General features: G+C 48.3%; 1 protein-coding gene across 1 annotated transcript; it reads left to right on the top strand.

The window, feature by feature from the left end:
• The first annotated feature begins 2,826 nt into the window (after positions 1 to 2,826).
• LOC140719946 (C-type lectin domain family 2 member B-like) lies at positions 2,827 to 15,883 on the top strand. The gene is made up of 6 exons (XM_073034860.1): positions 2,827 to 2,913; positions 6,570 to 6,683; positions 12,835 to 12,999; positions 14,449 to 14,591; positions 15,121 to 15,185; positions 15,511 to 15,883. The coding sequence occupies exons 1-6, from the start codon at positions 2,910 to 2,912 to the stop codon at positions 15,698 to 15,700; spliced, it is 681 nt and encodes a 226-aa protein (XP_072890961.1). The 5' UTR covers positions 2,827 to 2,909; the 3' UTR covers positions 15,701 to 15,883.
• Positions 15,884 to 17,206: the final 1,323 nt, after the last annotated feature.

The following is a 17,206-nucleotide window of genomic DNA, read 5'->3' as shown; positions in this document are numbered from 1 at the left end:
TTCACTCTGTGTCTGACCCCGGGAGTGTGTGATGGGACGGTGTGGATGGAGATTCACTCTGTGTCTGACCCCGGGAATGTGTAATGTTATGGTATGAAGGGAGCCGTTGGGGCAGCTTCCTTTCAGATGTTGGGAGCGGGAAGAATGTGTGCTTTCCAAATCAGCCCCTCGCATTTGTTTGACCAACAACAAATCAACGAAGCGGTTTCATCAGCAAGGGAAAATTAAGATAAAGCAGGGGCAAACACTTGGTAGGTTTGGTTTTAGTATATTAATTGTTTCCTTCTTTATAATTGCACAGTTAAAGCAGAACTCATGCCTGGCAGGAGAGTTAAATGCTCCGCTTGTAAGACGTGGCACGAAATGGAGACCTCCAGTGTCTCTGACGACTTTATCTGTGAGAAGGGCATCCAGCTGCAGCTTCGAACCCTCCCCATTAAGGATCTGGAACTGGAACGGGATGATCTCGTGTTCATTCGTTAAACTGAGGAGCTGATAGAGGGGACATATGTGAGTTAGTTTGACCCAATGTGCCGTTCACAGGAAACTGGGTGACAGTCAGGAGGATGAAACCGGTTTGAAAGCCAGGCCCCAGTGCAGAGTGCCTGCTGTGGGCTATCTCCTCAATAACATGTAAACCACTTTTCATACTTCTGCGTGGGAGGAGAGCGGTGCAGATGTACGATTAGAAATATGTCTCACAGGTCAGGACTCTGGCAATGAGATCATTTCTGTGGCTCAAAAGGCAAGGGAGGATAATACAGATTAACACGTGACTAAGGTGTTGGAGCAGGAATGAGGAACTTAGACAGCTGGATCTTTGGATTCTCTTTCAAGGAAGTTGCGAGTTGTGCATAAGATACGGTTTCTATGCAATCCAAGAGAAATCGTCATTCAACTATACGTGAATATCCATGAATACATAGAAAACATACAGCAGAATACTGGTCCTTCAGCCTATAATTTTTTTTTTCCGAACATGTCCCTAACCTAGAAATTACTCGGCTTACTTATACCACTCTATTTTTCTAAGCTCCATATTCAAGTCTTTTAAAAGACCCTATCGTATCCGCCTCCACCACCATTGCAGGCAGCCCATTCCACGCACCCACCACTCTCTGAGTAAAAAACTTACCTCTGACATATCCTCCGTACCTACTCCCTTGCACCTTAATCTGTGTCCTCTTGTGTCAACCATTTCAGCCCTGGGAAAATGTCGCTGACTGTCCATACGATCAATGCCTCTCATTATCTTGTACACCTCTATCAGGTCACCTCTCATCCTCCGTCGCTCCAAGGAGAAAACATCGAGTTCACTCAACCTATTCTCATAAGGCATGCTCCCCAATCCAGGCAAAATCCTTGTAAATATCCTCTGCACCCTTTCTATGGCTTCCACATCCTTCCTGTACTACGTCGACCAGAAATGAACACAGTACTCCAAATGGGGCCTTACCTGGGTCCTATGCAGCTGTAACATTACCTCCCGGCTCCTGAATTCAGTCCCACAATTGTTAAAGGCCAATACACCATATGCTTGCTCAAACACAGAGTCCGCAGATCTCTCTGATCCTCCACACTGCCAAGAGCCTAATCATGAATTCTATCTGTATATCCTTCCTGTAGTGAGGCAACAGAGTCACACCCTGCACTGTGACTCTAAAACACTCTTCCCCATAAACATAACACCCTCCCTCTCCAAAACCCCTCCCCAACTCCGTCAAACACAACCTTTCCTACACAACTCCCAGTTACATAGAACATAGAACATAGAATAGTACAGCACAGTTCAGGCCCTTCGGCCCACTATATCGTGCCGACCCTCAAACACTGTGTCCCATATAACCCCCCACCTTAAATTCCTCCATATAACTGTCTAGTTGTTTCTTAAATTTCACTGATGTATCTGCCTCCACCACTGACTCAGGCAGTGCATTCCACGCACCAACCACTCTCTGAGTGGAAAACCTTCCTCTAATATCCCCCTTGAACTTCCCTCCCCTTACCTTAAAGCCATGTCCTCTTGTACTGAGCAGTCGTGCCCTGGGGAAGAGGCACTGGCTGTCCACACTGTTTATTCCTCTTAATATCTTGTACACTTCTATCATGTCTCCTCTCATCCTCCATCTCTCCAAAGTATAAACCCTAGCTCCCTTAATTAATGATCATAGTGCATACTCTCTAAACCAGGCAGCATCCTGGTAAATCTCCTCTGTACCCTTTCCAGTGCTTCCACATCCCTCCTATAGTGAGGCGACCAGAACTGGACACAGTACTCCAAGTGTGGCCTAACCAGAGTTTTATCCAGCTGCATCATTGCCTCGCGACTCATAAATTCTGACCCTCGACTTATGAAAGCTAAAACCCCATATGCTTTCTTAACTACCCTGTCTCCTCTGTACCCTTTACAGTGACACACTGTCTCCACTACACCACTCCCGTCTCGCTCATACATCCTCGTTTACAAGCAACCACGTCTCTGTGACCCAGTCACTCTCCTGCACATTGCATCGTCTCCATCATCCCGTGCGTTCCCTACGCCCCTCCCCGTCTTCGTGATACACTCCAACTGCTAAACTCTCACTATCTACGACACCCCCCTCCCCAGCTCCCTACTCTCCCCTCTCTCTGTGTCTCAGGCAATTGTGGGGAGTATGAGGGAGAGTTGACGTTTAGTATTACACATCCCCCTTTCCACGATATCTTGTGAGCTTCTCCAATGCTCTCTATGCACAGGCGGGTCATGTGGTTGCACACCACTTGCATCAGAATATGCAACCTATCCCTGGCCTCCTCTCTCCTCCCCTTCCTTCCTCTTCCCGCAGCACACCAACAGGTTACACACAGACACACCATCTCCGAGAGACACACACATAATTCGAGACCCCCGGAACGCCGAAAGGCTGGGTATGGGTGAGTGGGGAGAACGGAGGAGGGAGAGGGTTGCGAACTGTTTCTGACTCCAGGAGAGTGTGCTGCGATGGTACGGGAGTTACTTCACATGTCTCACCCCGGGAGTGTGTGATGGATCGTTGTGCAGGGAGCGTTACTCTGTGTATGTTTCCAGGCCTGTGTGATGGTGTTGTACGGAGGGAATCTCGCGCTGTCTCTGACTCATAGTCATGGGTCAGTGGATTTCGGTGTTTAAAAAGACTCCGATAAGAGGTAGGGAGCTAGCAAATGGTAACTCACACGTTCTGCTCCACAGACTGTAATCAGAACGCCCTTTCTGTGGCCTCCAGTTATCTCCCCTTCCTTCCTCTTCCCACGGCACACCATTCCTTCTCTATGATTCTTAAATGGGTGAGTGAGCAGCCAGAGGTCCTGGTCCATACCGGTTCCAAGGACATTGGTATGAATAAAGTGGTGGATTTCCAAATTGAGATCAGGGATTTACCAATCAAATTAAACGACAGGACAACTGCCCGTCCCCGTGAGCCCAGGCATAGGGAGACCCTACAGATTAGCACATGGTTCAAGCGTTGACGTAGGTGTGAGGGCTTCAAAATTTGACATCATTGTGTTTTTTCAAAGGAAGGTGAGGTCTGTACAAAAGAGATAGAGGACGGTTTGCACATAAACTAAAGGGGAACTGATTGTTTGCCAGTACTGGGAATGAGAGTTTGCGGGTGAGTTGTTGAGCTCGAGTAGCAGGGGGATGGGATTCAGAGTTCCAGAGCAGATAGCGGAGTTGGTGTGGAGATCGATGTTGTAAAGTCCTCAGACAGAGACGGGAATCAAAGGGTTATTTCAAAGCACGAGCTTTAAAGAAAGACAGCTGAGCTGCTCAGGGCAGGAATCCACACACTGAGATATGGTATTCCGGCCATGACTGAGACATGGTTGCAAGAGGAGAAAGCGGAACAGCGCGTAATTTCGGGGTTCCCTATTTTCAGACGTGAGAATGCGGAAGGAATTACAGGAGAAGGGGTGACATGACTGGGCAGAGAAAATGTCACCGCAGTGCACAGTCAGAACAGACAAGAGAACTCGTCTCTGTGAGGCTTTATCGGTGGAAAAGAGGAATAAGAAATGTATGGCCGTGATCATGAGGCTACATTGTAGATCAGACAACAGTCCGCTCGATTAGGATAAACAAACCTGTAGAGAGATCGCAGACTGTTGCTGAGGTATAAGATTGTAATAGCGGGAAATTTCAGCTTTCCACCTATTGACTGAGTCGCCTACTGCAAACAGGGCCAGTGGGATAGAGTTTGTCAAAAATGTTCAGGGAAGATTCCTTAATCAGTACGGACAAGTCCCAACGAGAGAGAGAGAGAGCAATACTTGATCTACTGCGGAATGAGACAAGAGAGGTATCAGAGGTTTGTACAGGGGAACATCTTTAATCTGGTGATCAAAATGCCATTCATTTAAAGGTGGTTATGAAAAAGGATTGGTCCGGTCCTCGGGTTTTGATTCTAAATTGAAGCAAGGCTAATTTTGCCTTCGATCAGAATTAATTTGGAATGTGTGGATTGGGACAAGTTGTTTTTTGCCTGGTAAAGGTGCTTTTGGTAACTTGGATTCCAAGCGCAGTTTAATCTCAGTGTAGAATGGAACGTGCTGTACTGTGAATAGTGGGAGGTGTTGAAGGAGAGAGGGATTTTAGTGTACAAGTCTGAGGTATAAACACTGTGTATGGTGAGGAGTGCCAAGGGACTGATACACTCGTCACCTCAACACCGACGCACCGCTTACCGTAACACCGACACGTTCTTCATCGTTAGACCGATACACCGTCACGGCCTGCGTCATAATACCGACACACACCTCCCCGTCTCTATTGGCCGTCTCCTCGCTAAAAAAAATACCATCCTGCGTGCCGAACCCACCCCCTTATCTTCTGCGCATGCGTCACACAGCCCTCTCCTACAACCCAGCCCGTTTCCGTTATCACATACCTCCAATGCACCCCTCCATGCCTCCATGACCCACATGACGGCACCCCTCCTGCTCTGTCTTCAGAGCGAAGATTGATGAGGGAGTGGGAGAGTTAAGGTCTGTTGTCACTCCTCCCTCTTTCCACCCGAATATCGACCTCTCGCTTCTCAAACTCTCCAGTGCTCTGTGCGGTTGATCCGATCATGTGGTTCCACTCCAATTTCCTCAGTGGCTGTAATCTCATCACCTCTTCCCAGCAAAGCGCTCTCCAACCATTCCGGCCTCTGTTCTCAACACAGCATCCTCTCACTCTCTCTCTCTCTCTCTCTCTCTCTCTCTCTCTCTCTCTCTCTCTCTCTCTCTCTCTCTCTCTCTCTCTCTCTCTCTCTCTCTCTCTCTCTCTCTCTCTCTCTCCCTCTCTCTCTCTCTCATACACACACACAAACACACACACTCACACACAAACACACACACACACTCACACACAAACACACAAACAGACACACACACATACACACACTCACACACACACACACACACACAAACAGACACACACACACTCACACACACACACAAACACACACACACTCACACACAAACACACACACACTCACACACACAAACACACACACACACACACTCACACACACACACAAACACACACACACACTCACACACAAACACACACACACACACTCACACACAAACACACAAACAGGCACACACACACATACACACACTCACACACACACACACACACACACACACACACACACACACACACACACACACACACACACACACACACACTCTGCTGGAACGCCGAAGTGCTGGCGATGGTGAGAGGGGAGGGAGCTTCGGCATTTATTTTCTGAAACCCGGTAGCGTGAGCCTGGATGGAACATGGGGAAAGGGGCGGACTTCACAAAATGTCTGATCCCAAGAGAGTGATACGAGACAGTGTCTATGGCGCTCCCCTCTGTGGCTGAAACCCGGCAGTGTGTGATGCGACGGTGTGGAGGGAGCATCACTCAGTGTGTAACTCCGGGTGCGTGTGTGTGTGATAGGGCGCTGTGTAGTAAGCTTCATTTCTTGACTGACGCCCGGAATGTATTTGGGACGAGAAAGAGGAAGCTTCTCTCTGTGTCTGTACACGGGTGTGATAGCACAATGTGGAGAGATCTTCGCTGCATGCTTAACCAGGGAATATTGTACTGGGTCATTGTGGGAGAAGTCGCACTGTGTCCGACTCCGTGAGGGAAATGGGATGGTATGGAGTGAGCCTCCCTCTGAGTCCGAGTCAGAGAGGCAGGTGATTTCGGTGTCGCCAAACAGAGATCAGGAGCCAGGTAAATGTCACTCACACGGCTCGGCGAGTGGCCATGAAAAGCAGCGATTAGAGAAAGAATCTGCGTTTAAACAGCAACTAAATGTCTATATCATTATGAGAGATACAGGGATACCAGGCAGCTGGTGTAGTTCTCTGGAGCGGTGACAGGCATCGGAGGCAGATGGACATTGTGTAGGCAGAAAGGATTTCACTGGTATATTACAAAATTATAGCCGAAGGACCTGTTCTTTTCCGTGATTTACGTTCACTGCTGTTCAGGAGAGTGCGAAGAGCAGCGGTGGATTAGATCAGCGAAAATGACGATTAACAAAGTCGAGGAACGATTTTTCCACAGACGACATGGGAAGCGAACGACCCGCAAAGAGAGACCGATCAGACTCAAGTATATGGCTAATCTGCGTTTTAACAGCGGCCCTCATTATCACGGGTATCTGCTGGAGGATTCATGGTGAGTTTAACACCGGTTGGAACGACGAAACCGCAGAGAATAGAAATGGCCACTGTAACAGCGACACATTCCCAACATTAACCCGAAACACCCATCACTCTGATACGAAGAAATCCCTCACTGTGGTACTGACGGGCCGCTTGCAATTTCTACGACACATCCCTCACCGTGACCCCGACACAACCCCTGTCAACACAAAGCTCAACGTGATACCGAAACGCAACTGACAACCATAGAACCATAGACATTACAGAACAGAAACAGGCTTCTTGGCCCTTCTTGTCTATATGCCGAACTATTTTTACTGCCCCGTTCCACTGACCTGAATGTAGATAATATCCCTGCATACCCCTCTCATCCTTGTACCTGTCCAAGTTTTTCTAAAGTGATAAATGTGAGCCTGCATTCACTACTTCAAATGACAGCTCATTCAACACTCCCACCACACTCTGTGTGAATAAGCCCTCCACCCAATGTTCGCTTTAATCTTTTCGCCTTTCACCCTTAAACCATGTCTTCTGTTTTTTTTTTCTTCTCTCCCCTAAACGGTGGAAAATGCCTGCTTGCATTCATTCTTTCTATACCCAAGATAATTTTACATACCTCTATAAAATCTCCCTCATTCTTCTACGTTCCATGGAATAAAGTCCTAACTTATTCAACCTTTCTCTGTAACTCTGTTTCTCTAGTCCCGGCAGCATCCTTTTGAACCTTCTCTGCACTCTTTCAAACATATTAATATCTTTCCTTTAACTGGGTGATCAAAACTGCACACAATACTCCGTATTCGGTTTCATCAATATTTTATACAACCTCACCATCACATTCCAACTCTTAGATTCAGTACTTCGATTTCTAAAGGCCAATGTGCCAAAAACTCTCTTTACGACACTATCTACATGTGACGCCACTTTTATTATGTATTAAGAATTAGGAATTATGTATCTGTATTCCCAGATCCCTCTGTTCTACTCCACTCGTCAGTGCCCTACCATTTACCTTGTATGTTCTACCTTGGTTTGTCCTTCCAAAGTGCAATACCTCACACCTGTCTGCATTAACCTTCATCTTCCATTTGTCATCCCATTTATCCAGCTGGTCCAAATCCCTTGCAAGTTTTCAAAATCTTCCTCACTGTCCTTTACACCTCCAAACGTTGTATCATCAGCAAATGTGCTGATCTATTTTACCAAATTCTCATCCAGATCATTGATATAGGTGACAAATAACAATGGATCCAGCACTGATCCCTGTGGCACACCACTAGTCACAGCCTCCACTCAGGGAAGCAATCCTCCACTACCACTCTCTGACTTCTCCCATTGACCCAATGTATAATCCAATTTACTACCTCTCCATGTATACCTAGGGACTGAATCTTCCGAACTAACCTCCCTTGCGGGACCTTGTCAAAGGCTTTACTAAAGTCCATGTAGTCAACATCCATTGCCTTCCCTTCATCCACTTTCCTGGTAACTTCCTCGAAGAACTCTAATAGATTGGTTAAATATGATCTACCGCGCACAGAACCATGTTGACTCTCCATAATAAGTCAGTTTCTGTAGATCCTATCTCTTAATATCCCTCCAATAAGTTACCTTCTACCGACGTCAAACACACCGGCCTATAAATTCCCGGATTACATTTAGAGCTTTTATTTTTAAACAACGGATTAAAATGAGCTGCCCTCCCATCCTCTCTGCCAGGGACCCGGCAGTTTCAACACTGCTCACCTTCAATAGGAGTAAACTGTCTGGTCATGGGGATAGATCTACGCTGATTTGCCTCAAGACAGCAAGCATATCCTCCTCTTTAACTGTGTAGGTTCCGTGACCTCACTACTTGTTTGCCTTACACTCCTCGCATTGAAATAGACACACCACAGAAGATTATTACCACCACACACAACCCTTCTATTTCTGACTTTGCACGATCTTTTAACCTCATATATTTTCACCCCCGTTCCACTATCTGCGCTGGCACTCTGGTTCACATACCCTTGCAAATCTAGTTTAAACCTTCCCCAGTTACACTAGCAAACCTCCCTGCAAGGATACTGGTAGTTCAGGTGTCACCCGTTTCTGTTGTACAAGTACCACCTGTCCAGAAGAGGTCCCAAAGATCCCAAGATCAGAAACCCTGCCACCTACACCAGTTCCTCAGCAACGTGTTCATTCTCCAGAGCATCCGACACTTACCCTTACTGACACAGGTAGCAATCCTGAGACCACTATCCTGGAGGTTCTGCTTTTTAACTTCTTACCAAGCTCTCTATACTCACTCTTCAGGACCTCCTCACTCTTTCTTCCTACTTTATTGGTACCGATGTGTACCATGACATTTGGCTGCTCACCCTCCCACTTCGGAATGCTGTGCACGAGATCAGAGACATCCCTGACCCTAGCACCCGGGAGGCAACAAACCATCCGGGATTCTCTGTCGCGACCACAGAACCTCCGGTCTGTACCTCTAACTATCGAGTCCCCTATCACTACCGCTCTCCTCATCTGCCCCCTCCCTTCTGCACTGCAGAACCAGACTCAGTGCCAGAGATCCGGCAGCCGCAGCTTGTCCCAGGTAAGTCATTAACCCCCCCCCCCCCCCCCCACCTCCGCCCCACAACAGTATCCAAATCTGTATACATGTTGTTGAGGGGAATTACCACGGGGGAACCCTGCTCTGACTGCCCTTTCCCCCCTCCCTCGCCTGACGATAACCCAATTACCTGTGCCTTGCTTCTTTGCCGTAACTACCTCCCTGAAACTATTGTCTATAAACTCCTCATTCTCGGGAATAATCCGGAGGTCATCCAGCTCCTGCTCCAGTTCCCTAACGCGGTTTGTTAGGAGCTGCAGCTGGATGAACTTGTTGCAGGCGTCGTTGTCACGGACAGCGGGCATCCCTCTGACTTCCCACATCCGGCAAGATGAGCATTCCAACATCCTGCCTGGCATTCTCTCTACTCTAAACTAACGAAACAAAACTTCCCGGAACCTACATTTGATAAGGAGCCACATGGTAGGCTTATTCAGAAAGACAGAAGGCATGAGATCCAGTGAAGTTTGGCCAGGTGGATTCAGAATTCGTTTGCTTGCAGAAAGCAGAGTGTCGTTGTCGAGGGAGTACCTTTGGATTGGACGGTTGTGGCTAGTGGTGTCCAACAAGGATCTGTTCTCGGACCCCAACTTTTCGTGATCTTTATTAACGACCCTAATGTGGGGGTTGGCAAGTTTTCTGACGACGCGAAGGATTGTGGTGTTGTGGATCGTGTGGAGGACTGTCAAAGATTGCAGAGATTAGATGGATAGGATGCAGAAGTTGGCTGAGAAATGACAGATGGAATTCGACCCGGAAAAGTTTGAGCTGGTACACTTTCGAAGGACAAACTCTGCTGCAGAGTACAGACTAAATGGCAGCATACTTGGTAGAGTGGAGGAACAGAAGGATCTGGGGGTACATGTCCACATATCCCTGAACGTTGCCTCACAGGCAGATCGGGTAATTAAGAAAGCTTTTGGGGTGCTAGCTTTCATAAGTCGAGGGATGGAGTTTAAGAGCCGCGATGTAATGATGCAGCTGTATAAAACTCAAGTTAGGCCACACTTGGAATACTGTGTCCAGTTCTGGTCGCCTCACTATAGGAAGGATGTGGAAGCATTGGAAAGGGTACAGAGGAGATTTACCAGGATGCCGCCCGGTTTAGAGAGTATGCAATATGACCAGCGATTAAGAGAGCTCGGGCTTTACTCGTTAGAGAGAAAGAAGATGAGAGGAGGCATGATAGAGGTGTACAAGATATTAAGATGAATAGACAGAGTGGACAGCCAACGCCTCTTCCCTGGGTACCACTGCTCAATACAAGAAGACATGGCTTTAAGGTATGGGCTGGGAAGTACAAGGAGTATATCACAGGAAGGATTTTTAATAAGCAAGTGGTTGGTGCGTGGAATGCACTGTCTGGATCTGTGGTGGAGGCAGATACACTAGAGAAATTTAAGAGGCTCCTAGACAGGTATATAGAGGAATTTAAGGTGGAGGGTTATATGAGACACAGTGTTTGAGTGTCGGCACGAGATTATGGGCCGAAGGGACTGTAATGTGCTGTACTATTCTATGTTCTTGTTCTATGTAACTGTGAGTTGTGTAGGAAAAGTTGTGTTTGACGGAGTTGGGGAGGGGTTTTGGAGAGGGAGGGTGTTATGTTTATGGGGAAGAGTGTTTTAGAGTTACAATGCAGGGCGTGAGTCTGTTGCCTCACTACAGGAAGGATATACAGATAGAATTCATGGTTAGACTCTTTGCCATGTGGAGGATCAGAGAGATCTGTGGTCTCTGTGTTTGAGCAAGCGTATGGTGTATTGGCCTTTAACAATTGTGGGACTGAATTCAGAAGCCGGGAGGTAATGTTACAGCTATATAGGACTCTGGACGACCACACTTGGAGTGCAGTGCTCATTTCTGGTCGCCTCACTACAGGAAGGATGTGGAAGCCATAGAAAGGGTGCAGAGGAGATTTACAACAACGTTGCCTGGATTGGGGAGCATGCCTTATGAGAATAGGTTGAGTGAACTCGATATTTTCTCCTTGGAGCGACGGAGGATGAGCGGTAACCTGATAGAGGTGTACACGATAATGAGAGGCATTGATCGTATGAACAGTCAGCGAGATTTTCCCAGGGCTGAAATGTTTGACACAAGAGGACACAGATCAAGTTGCAAGGGAGTGGGTACAGAGAATATGTCAGAGTTAAGTTTTTTACTCAGAGAATGGTGGGCGCGTGGAATGGACTGCCGGCAATGGTGGTGGACACAGATACGAAAGCGTCTTTTAAATTACTTTTGGAGGTGGAGCTTAGAAAAATAGAGTGCTATAGATAAGCCTAGTAATTTCTAGGTTAGGGACATGTTCGGCATAAAATTGTGGGCTGATGGGTCAGTATTGTGCTGTAGGTTTTCTATGTTTCTATGTATTCATGGATATTCATGTGTAGTTGAATGACGATTTCTCTTGGATTGCATAGAAACCGTATTTTATGCACAGGTCGCACAGGAGGAATTTAAAGTGTGGGGGGGACCTTATGGGAGGCAGAGTTTCAGGCGCGACACAAAATTGTTGGGGCCGAAGGGCATGTACTGTACTGTACTATTCTATATTTTATGTTCTGTAACACAGACACACCCCTTAACCATGATAAAAACACAGTCCTTACCGTAGGAAAATCAAGACTCGTCCTGACACCGACACGCCATTCACCATAACATCAACAATGCTATTACCGTAGCACGGTCACGACCTTCAACGAGACACAGATACACTCCTAACCGCGACACTGACACGAACTTCGCCGTGACACACACATCGCAGTCACACTGACCACAACGTACTCTTCACTAATATCGACATGACCCTGACGGTGATCAGCGTGATCCACTCTGCACTGCACCGTGACAAAGACTCACACGTCATTGTAACACCCCTTTCCGAGACAACGTCACCCTTCAACATAACACCGATGCATCGCTCACTGAGGCAAATACCCACACCTCACCCTGACACAGGAACACCCTCATCGTGATACCAACACCGAAATTAACACTGACAACGACATAGTACTCTCCGTGACACCGTCTCACAGCTCAGCGTGACCCTCTCACACACACCGTGGCCATGACATGTCTGTCACCGTGACGCAGACATAAAGCTCTCTGTCAGACCAGCACACCCAACACCGTGACACAGATACTCCACCCACCGTGACGCCACAAGGCCCTGACACCCTGACATTTTCCTCGTCTTGACATCGAGACACACTTCATTGTGACCCGGTACACCTCTCACCGGGGCACAGAAACACCTATCACAGTGACACCTACACGTCCCTCACAGCAACTCGGCATGCCACGCACGATACTGACGCAAATCCTCATGGTAACAACAAATCCTTCACCGGTATATTGATATACCCCTCAGTGTGACACAGACACGCCCCTCAAGGTGGCGCCGACGCCTCTCACTGTGCCACTAGCACCTCCTTCACTGTGACACCCTTCACCGTGACACTGACACAACACTGTCTGTGACCCGTTCGGTAGCGTGACGCTGACTCTCGTGTCACTGTAAACGCTAAATATCCGTCACCATCTCTCTCAGTATCACAGATTCGTCAGTCTAAGATCACCTCCGACCGAAACTACCATGAGTTAAACTCATCCCTTCAATCCAAGCTCTCTGCGCTCAACTCTAATCTGTCAGATCTTAAACAAATGCACAGCGAACTCTGTCACCAGTTCTGTGAATTGTTGACCAGCAGAAGAGGTGAGGCACCATCCCCTTATTTCACCCGCTCCTCATCACAGGGCAGGCATGGAGAGAGGTAGCGTCATTCTGTGATTGACATCGGGACTGTGTGAAGAGATGGTATGGAGGGTGATTCACTCTGTGCTTGACGCGGCGAGTGTGTGATGGGACTGCGTGGAGGAAATTTCACTCTGTCACTGAATCCAGGAGAGTGTGATGGGACGTTGTGGAGGTGGATTCAATCTGTGTCTGACCACGGGATAGTGAGACGGAACATTTCAGCTTCATTCTATGTCTCACTTCGTGAATGTGTAATGGGACAGTATGGATCCAGCTTCACTCTGTGGCTGACTCCGCGAGTGTGTGATGGGACTGTGCAGAGGGACGTTCATTCTATGTGACACCGGATTGTGTGATTGGATATTGTGGAGGAAGTCAGACGTCGTGAGTGTGCCATGGGAGGAGGTGGGCGGAGCTCCGCTTTGTGTGAGAACACATGGGCGTGTGCTGGGACGGTTCAGAGAGAGGCCCTCACTCTGTGACTTGCCAGCGAGTGTGTGATGGGACGTAAGGGGGGAGATTCACACTGTGTTACACTCGTGTGTGTGTGATTGGACCGTGTTGAGGCAACTTCCCTCTGTATCTGACACGTTGCTGTGCTTTGAGAAGTGCGTTAGGGGGCGAATGTTTAGGGGTTAACACGAGGGGCAACTTCTTTACTCAGTGAGTGGTAGCTGTATGGAACGAACATCCAGCAGAAGTGGTAGAGGCGGGTTCGATTTTGTCATAAAAAGAAAATGGACAGGTTTCTGGACAGGAAAGGAATGGACGGTTATGGCCTGAGTGAAGGTTGCTCTGACGAGGTGAGAGTAAACGTTCGGCAAAGACCAGAAAGCCTGAGAAGGCCTGTTTCTGTGCTGTAATTATTATATGGTTATATGGTTAAGCAAATTCGTCGTGTGTGCTGAGGGAGTTTATTTCTGTGTCTAACAGCTGGAGTGTGTGATGGGGCCGTGGAGAGAGAGATTCACACTGTGTCTGACCACGGTTGTGTGTGCTTGCTGTTTGTGGAGGGATCTAAATCTGTTCTCTGGTCCAGGGAGTGTGTGATGAGACGGTGTGGAAGGAGTAACACCCAGAATCTGACCACGGAACAGTGTGACTGTACGGTGTACAAAAAACTCTACGCCTGACCCTGGGAGTGTGTGTTATGGGACGGTGTGGAGGGAGATTCACTCTACGTCTGACGTCGGGAATGTGTGATGGGACGTTGTGGAGGGAGTTTCACTCTGTGTCTGACCTCTGGAGAGTGTGATGGGAGGGTGTGGAGGGTGTTTCACTCTGTGTCTGACCCCGTGGGTGTGTAATTGGAAGGTGTAGAGGGAGCTTCATTCTGTGGCTCACCCCGGGATTGTGTGAAGGGACGGTGTTTGGGGTTGTTCACTTTCTCTTGTACCTGATTTGCAGATCAAGCGTGTCCTCAGGACTGGATCAGAAATGAAGACCGTTGTTATTTCATATCCACGTTGGCAACAACTGACAATGAAGCGAAGAAACGTTGTTCAAACTTTGATGCAAGGTTGCTGAAAATAAATTCAAGACAAGAGGAGGTAATTCTCACACCGAGAGAGGAGATAATTAAAACCATCAGAAACTCCTGGGGTCAGACGCAGAGTGAATCTCCCTCCACACCGTCCCATCACACACTCCCGGGGTCAGACACAGAGTGAATCTCCCTCCACACCGTCACATCACACACGTCCGGGGTCAGACACAGAGTGAATCTCCCTCCAACCCGCCCCATCACACAATCCTGGGGTCAGACACAGAGTGAATCTCCCTCCACACCGTCACATCACACACGTCCGTGGTCAGACACAGAGTGAATCTCCCTCCAACCCGTCCCATCACACAATCCTGGGGTCAGACACAGAGTAAATATCCCTCCACACCATCCCATCACACACTCCCTGGGTGAGAGATAGAGTGAATCTCCCTCCACACAGTCCCATCACACAATCCCAGGGTTAGACACAGAGTGAAGTTCTCTCTTTCTCGTCCATCACATCCCAGTCTTCTGGGTTCAGGCATTGAGAGAGTATCCTTCTTATCATTAATTAAAGACGTTTAATTTCGCAGAATGTTGTTTCCAACGCTCTCGTCCATCAACACAGAACATACTGGATTGGAAAATGCGAAGATGGGTGAGTTTCGGATTCTTACTGGCTTATGGTTTGACACTGGGCCACTGGGAGTAGTTTGGGAATGCACCGGTGCTGTGGCAAGTGAGGGTTTCACGATCATTAGTGAAATTTTGACACAGGGTTGTGGTGTAGAGTGTGGGACAGTGGTACCTGTTTGGGGATTGATACGGGTCTTCGCCGACAAAGTGAGTCAGGCTGATTAGCACGGGGACCGACACGAGGCTGAGTGGAAAGTGCGATGCAGTGGGATTAGATTGGTGACTGTCTCGGGTGCCCTCCTGGAGCTGTTTTAACCCTGTTGAAATTGTCCACCCTTCTTTGATAGTGAAGAGGCGTCTAGTCTGATGTACACGCGTGACACTGGAACGTCCATCTGCGGTACCTGCGACTCGTCAGAATGGAGGAACCACTGCAATCGTCAACACCCTTTCATCTGCGAGAAGCGTGCACATTTGTGCACGGATATTCCTGAGAAGATCCAGGATCTCTGTCGACAGTCCCTAGGGGCAACTTGAATCACATTACAATCTACTTTCCTCTCCCGTCTCCCTTCCCCACTCCTAACCACTTCATCCTCACTTTCCCACTTCACCCACTCTGCCCCTCCCCAATCATTCTCCTCCACAACTCGCATCCCATCCCCACAACACACTCCTACATTCCTCTTTCCCCATCAATTTCATTCTTCCTCGCCATCTCTCCAATCTTCTCTCCCCCTGCACCATTCTTAAGCCCTCCTTCTCTGTTATCTCTCTCCCTCCTCTCCAGCCACTTTCACCTCACTCCTATGCACTCTGGTTAGCAAATTCCAGACCCTGGGGTAAAAGACTGTGCGCATTCACTCTATCTATGCCCCTCGTGGTTTTATACACCTCTTTAATGTCACCCGTGCTCCCCAAAGAATAAACTCCTCACGCCAGCCCGGTATCCGCAACTCAGCCACTCGAATCCCGCCATATCCTCGTAAATCTCCCTCTGCACTCTTTCCAGCTCATCTTTCCTACAGCAGGGCGACCAGAACCAAACACAATACTCCAAGTGTGGCCTCACCGATGACTTGTACAACTGCAATGAGAACTCCCGACTCCTGTACTCAGTGAAGACCAGCGTGCCACATGTCCAGTCTATCTGTATCGCCTCTTTGCCGCAGGAATCACCATCTGATTTAATGTCTGTGACTTATACCACTGGAGAGTTGTTTATTTGCATAATCAGTACTGCCCAAAGATGTAAATTTAATGCAAATTAAAACAAAAATAAAACGGCAAAAGCGGTATATCAAACGTGCTCAAGTGTTAAGGAAGCGTTTAGTAACGGAAGTAACACGTTTGTAAGTCGTTGAGTGCTGTTGTTCAGTCTCCTGTACCTCCTCCCCAGTGGTGACACTGAGCACAGGGCATTTCCCTGGTGGTGAGGGCCCTCGGTGATGGATGCGGGTCCACTGGAAGATGCCCACGGTGGTGTGGTGGGTTTGTGCCGGTGATGGAGGTGGTTGGGTCCGGAAGTCTCTGCAGTGAGTTACAACCGCGTGCGTTTCAACCTCCACTCTAGGCGGCGCTGCGACAAGTCAGAATGCTCTGCAACAAACGTCCTGAGTCTTCAATGAGAGTCCACATGTCCTCAGACTCATAACGTAAACATTACGAGTTAGTGATTATGCGTTCAAATAGGCGATAGCGCAGGGGATGAAGCTGTTCCTGAATCGTTGTGTATGGGAGCTGAGGCTCCTGCGCCCCCTCCCTGATGGTAGTAACGAGCAGAGAGCTTGTCCCGGGTAGGTAGGGACCGCAGCGTCGCCTCTTGAAAGTATCCTCGATGGTGGGGAGGGGTATGACGCTTAGAGTGTTGGCTGAGTCCGAAATCTTCTGTCGCCTTTTATGATTCCGTGCGTTTCCGTATCCACACCAGACGCGATGCGACAAGACAGAACGCCCTCCAGCGTATATCCTTGGAAAATTTGCGAATCATCAATGAGAGTCCACAGCTCCTTAAACTCCTAACGCTGTAATCCCTTCTGTAAC

The sequence above is a fragment of the Hemitrygon akajei genome, unplaced genomic scaffold, assembly GCF_048418815.1.
Source record: "Hemitrygon akajei unplaced genomic scaffold, sHemAka1.3 Scf000033, whole genome shotgun sequence".
Classification (NCBI taxonomy): Eukaryota; Metazoa; Chordata; class Chondrichthyes; order Myliobatiformes; family Dasyatidae; genus Hemitrygon; species Hemitrygon akajei.
Note: the sequence above shows the minus strand (reverse complement) of the source record. Positions and strands in the feature narration are given on the sequence as shown.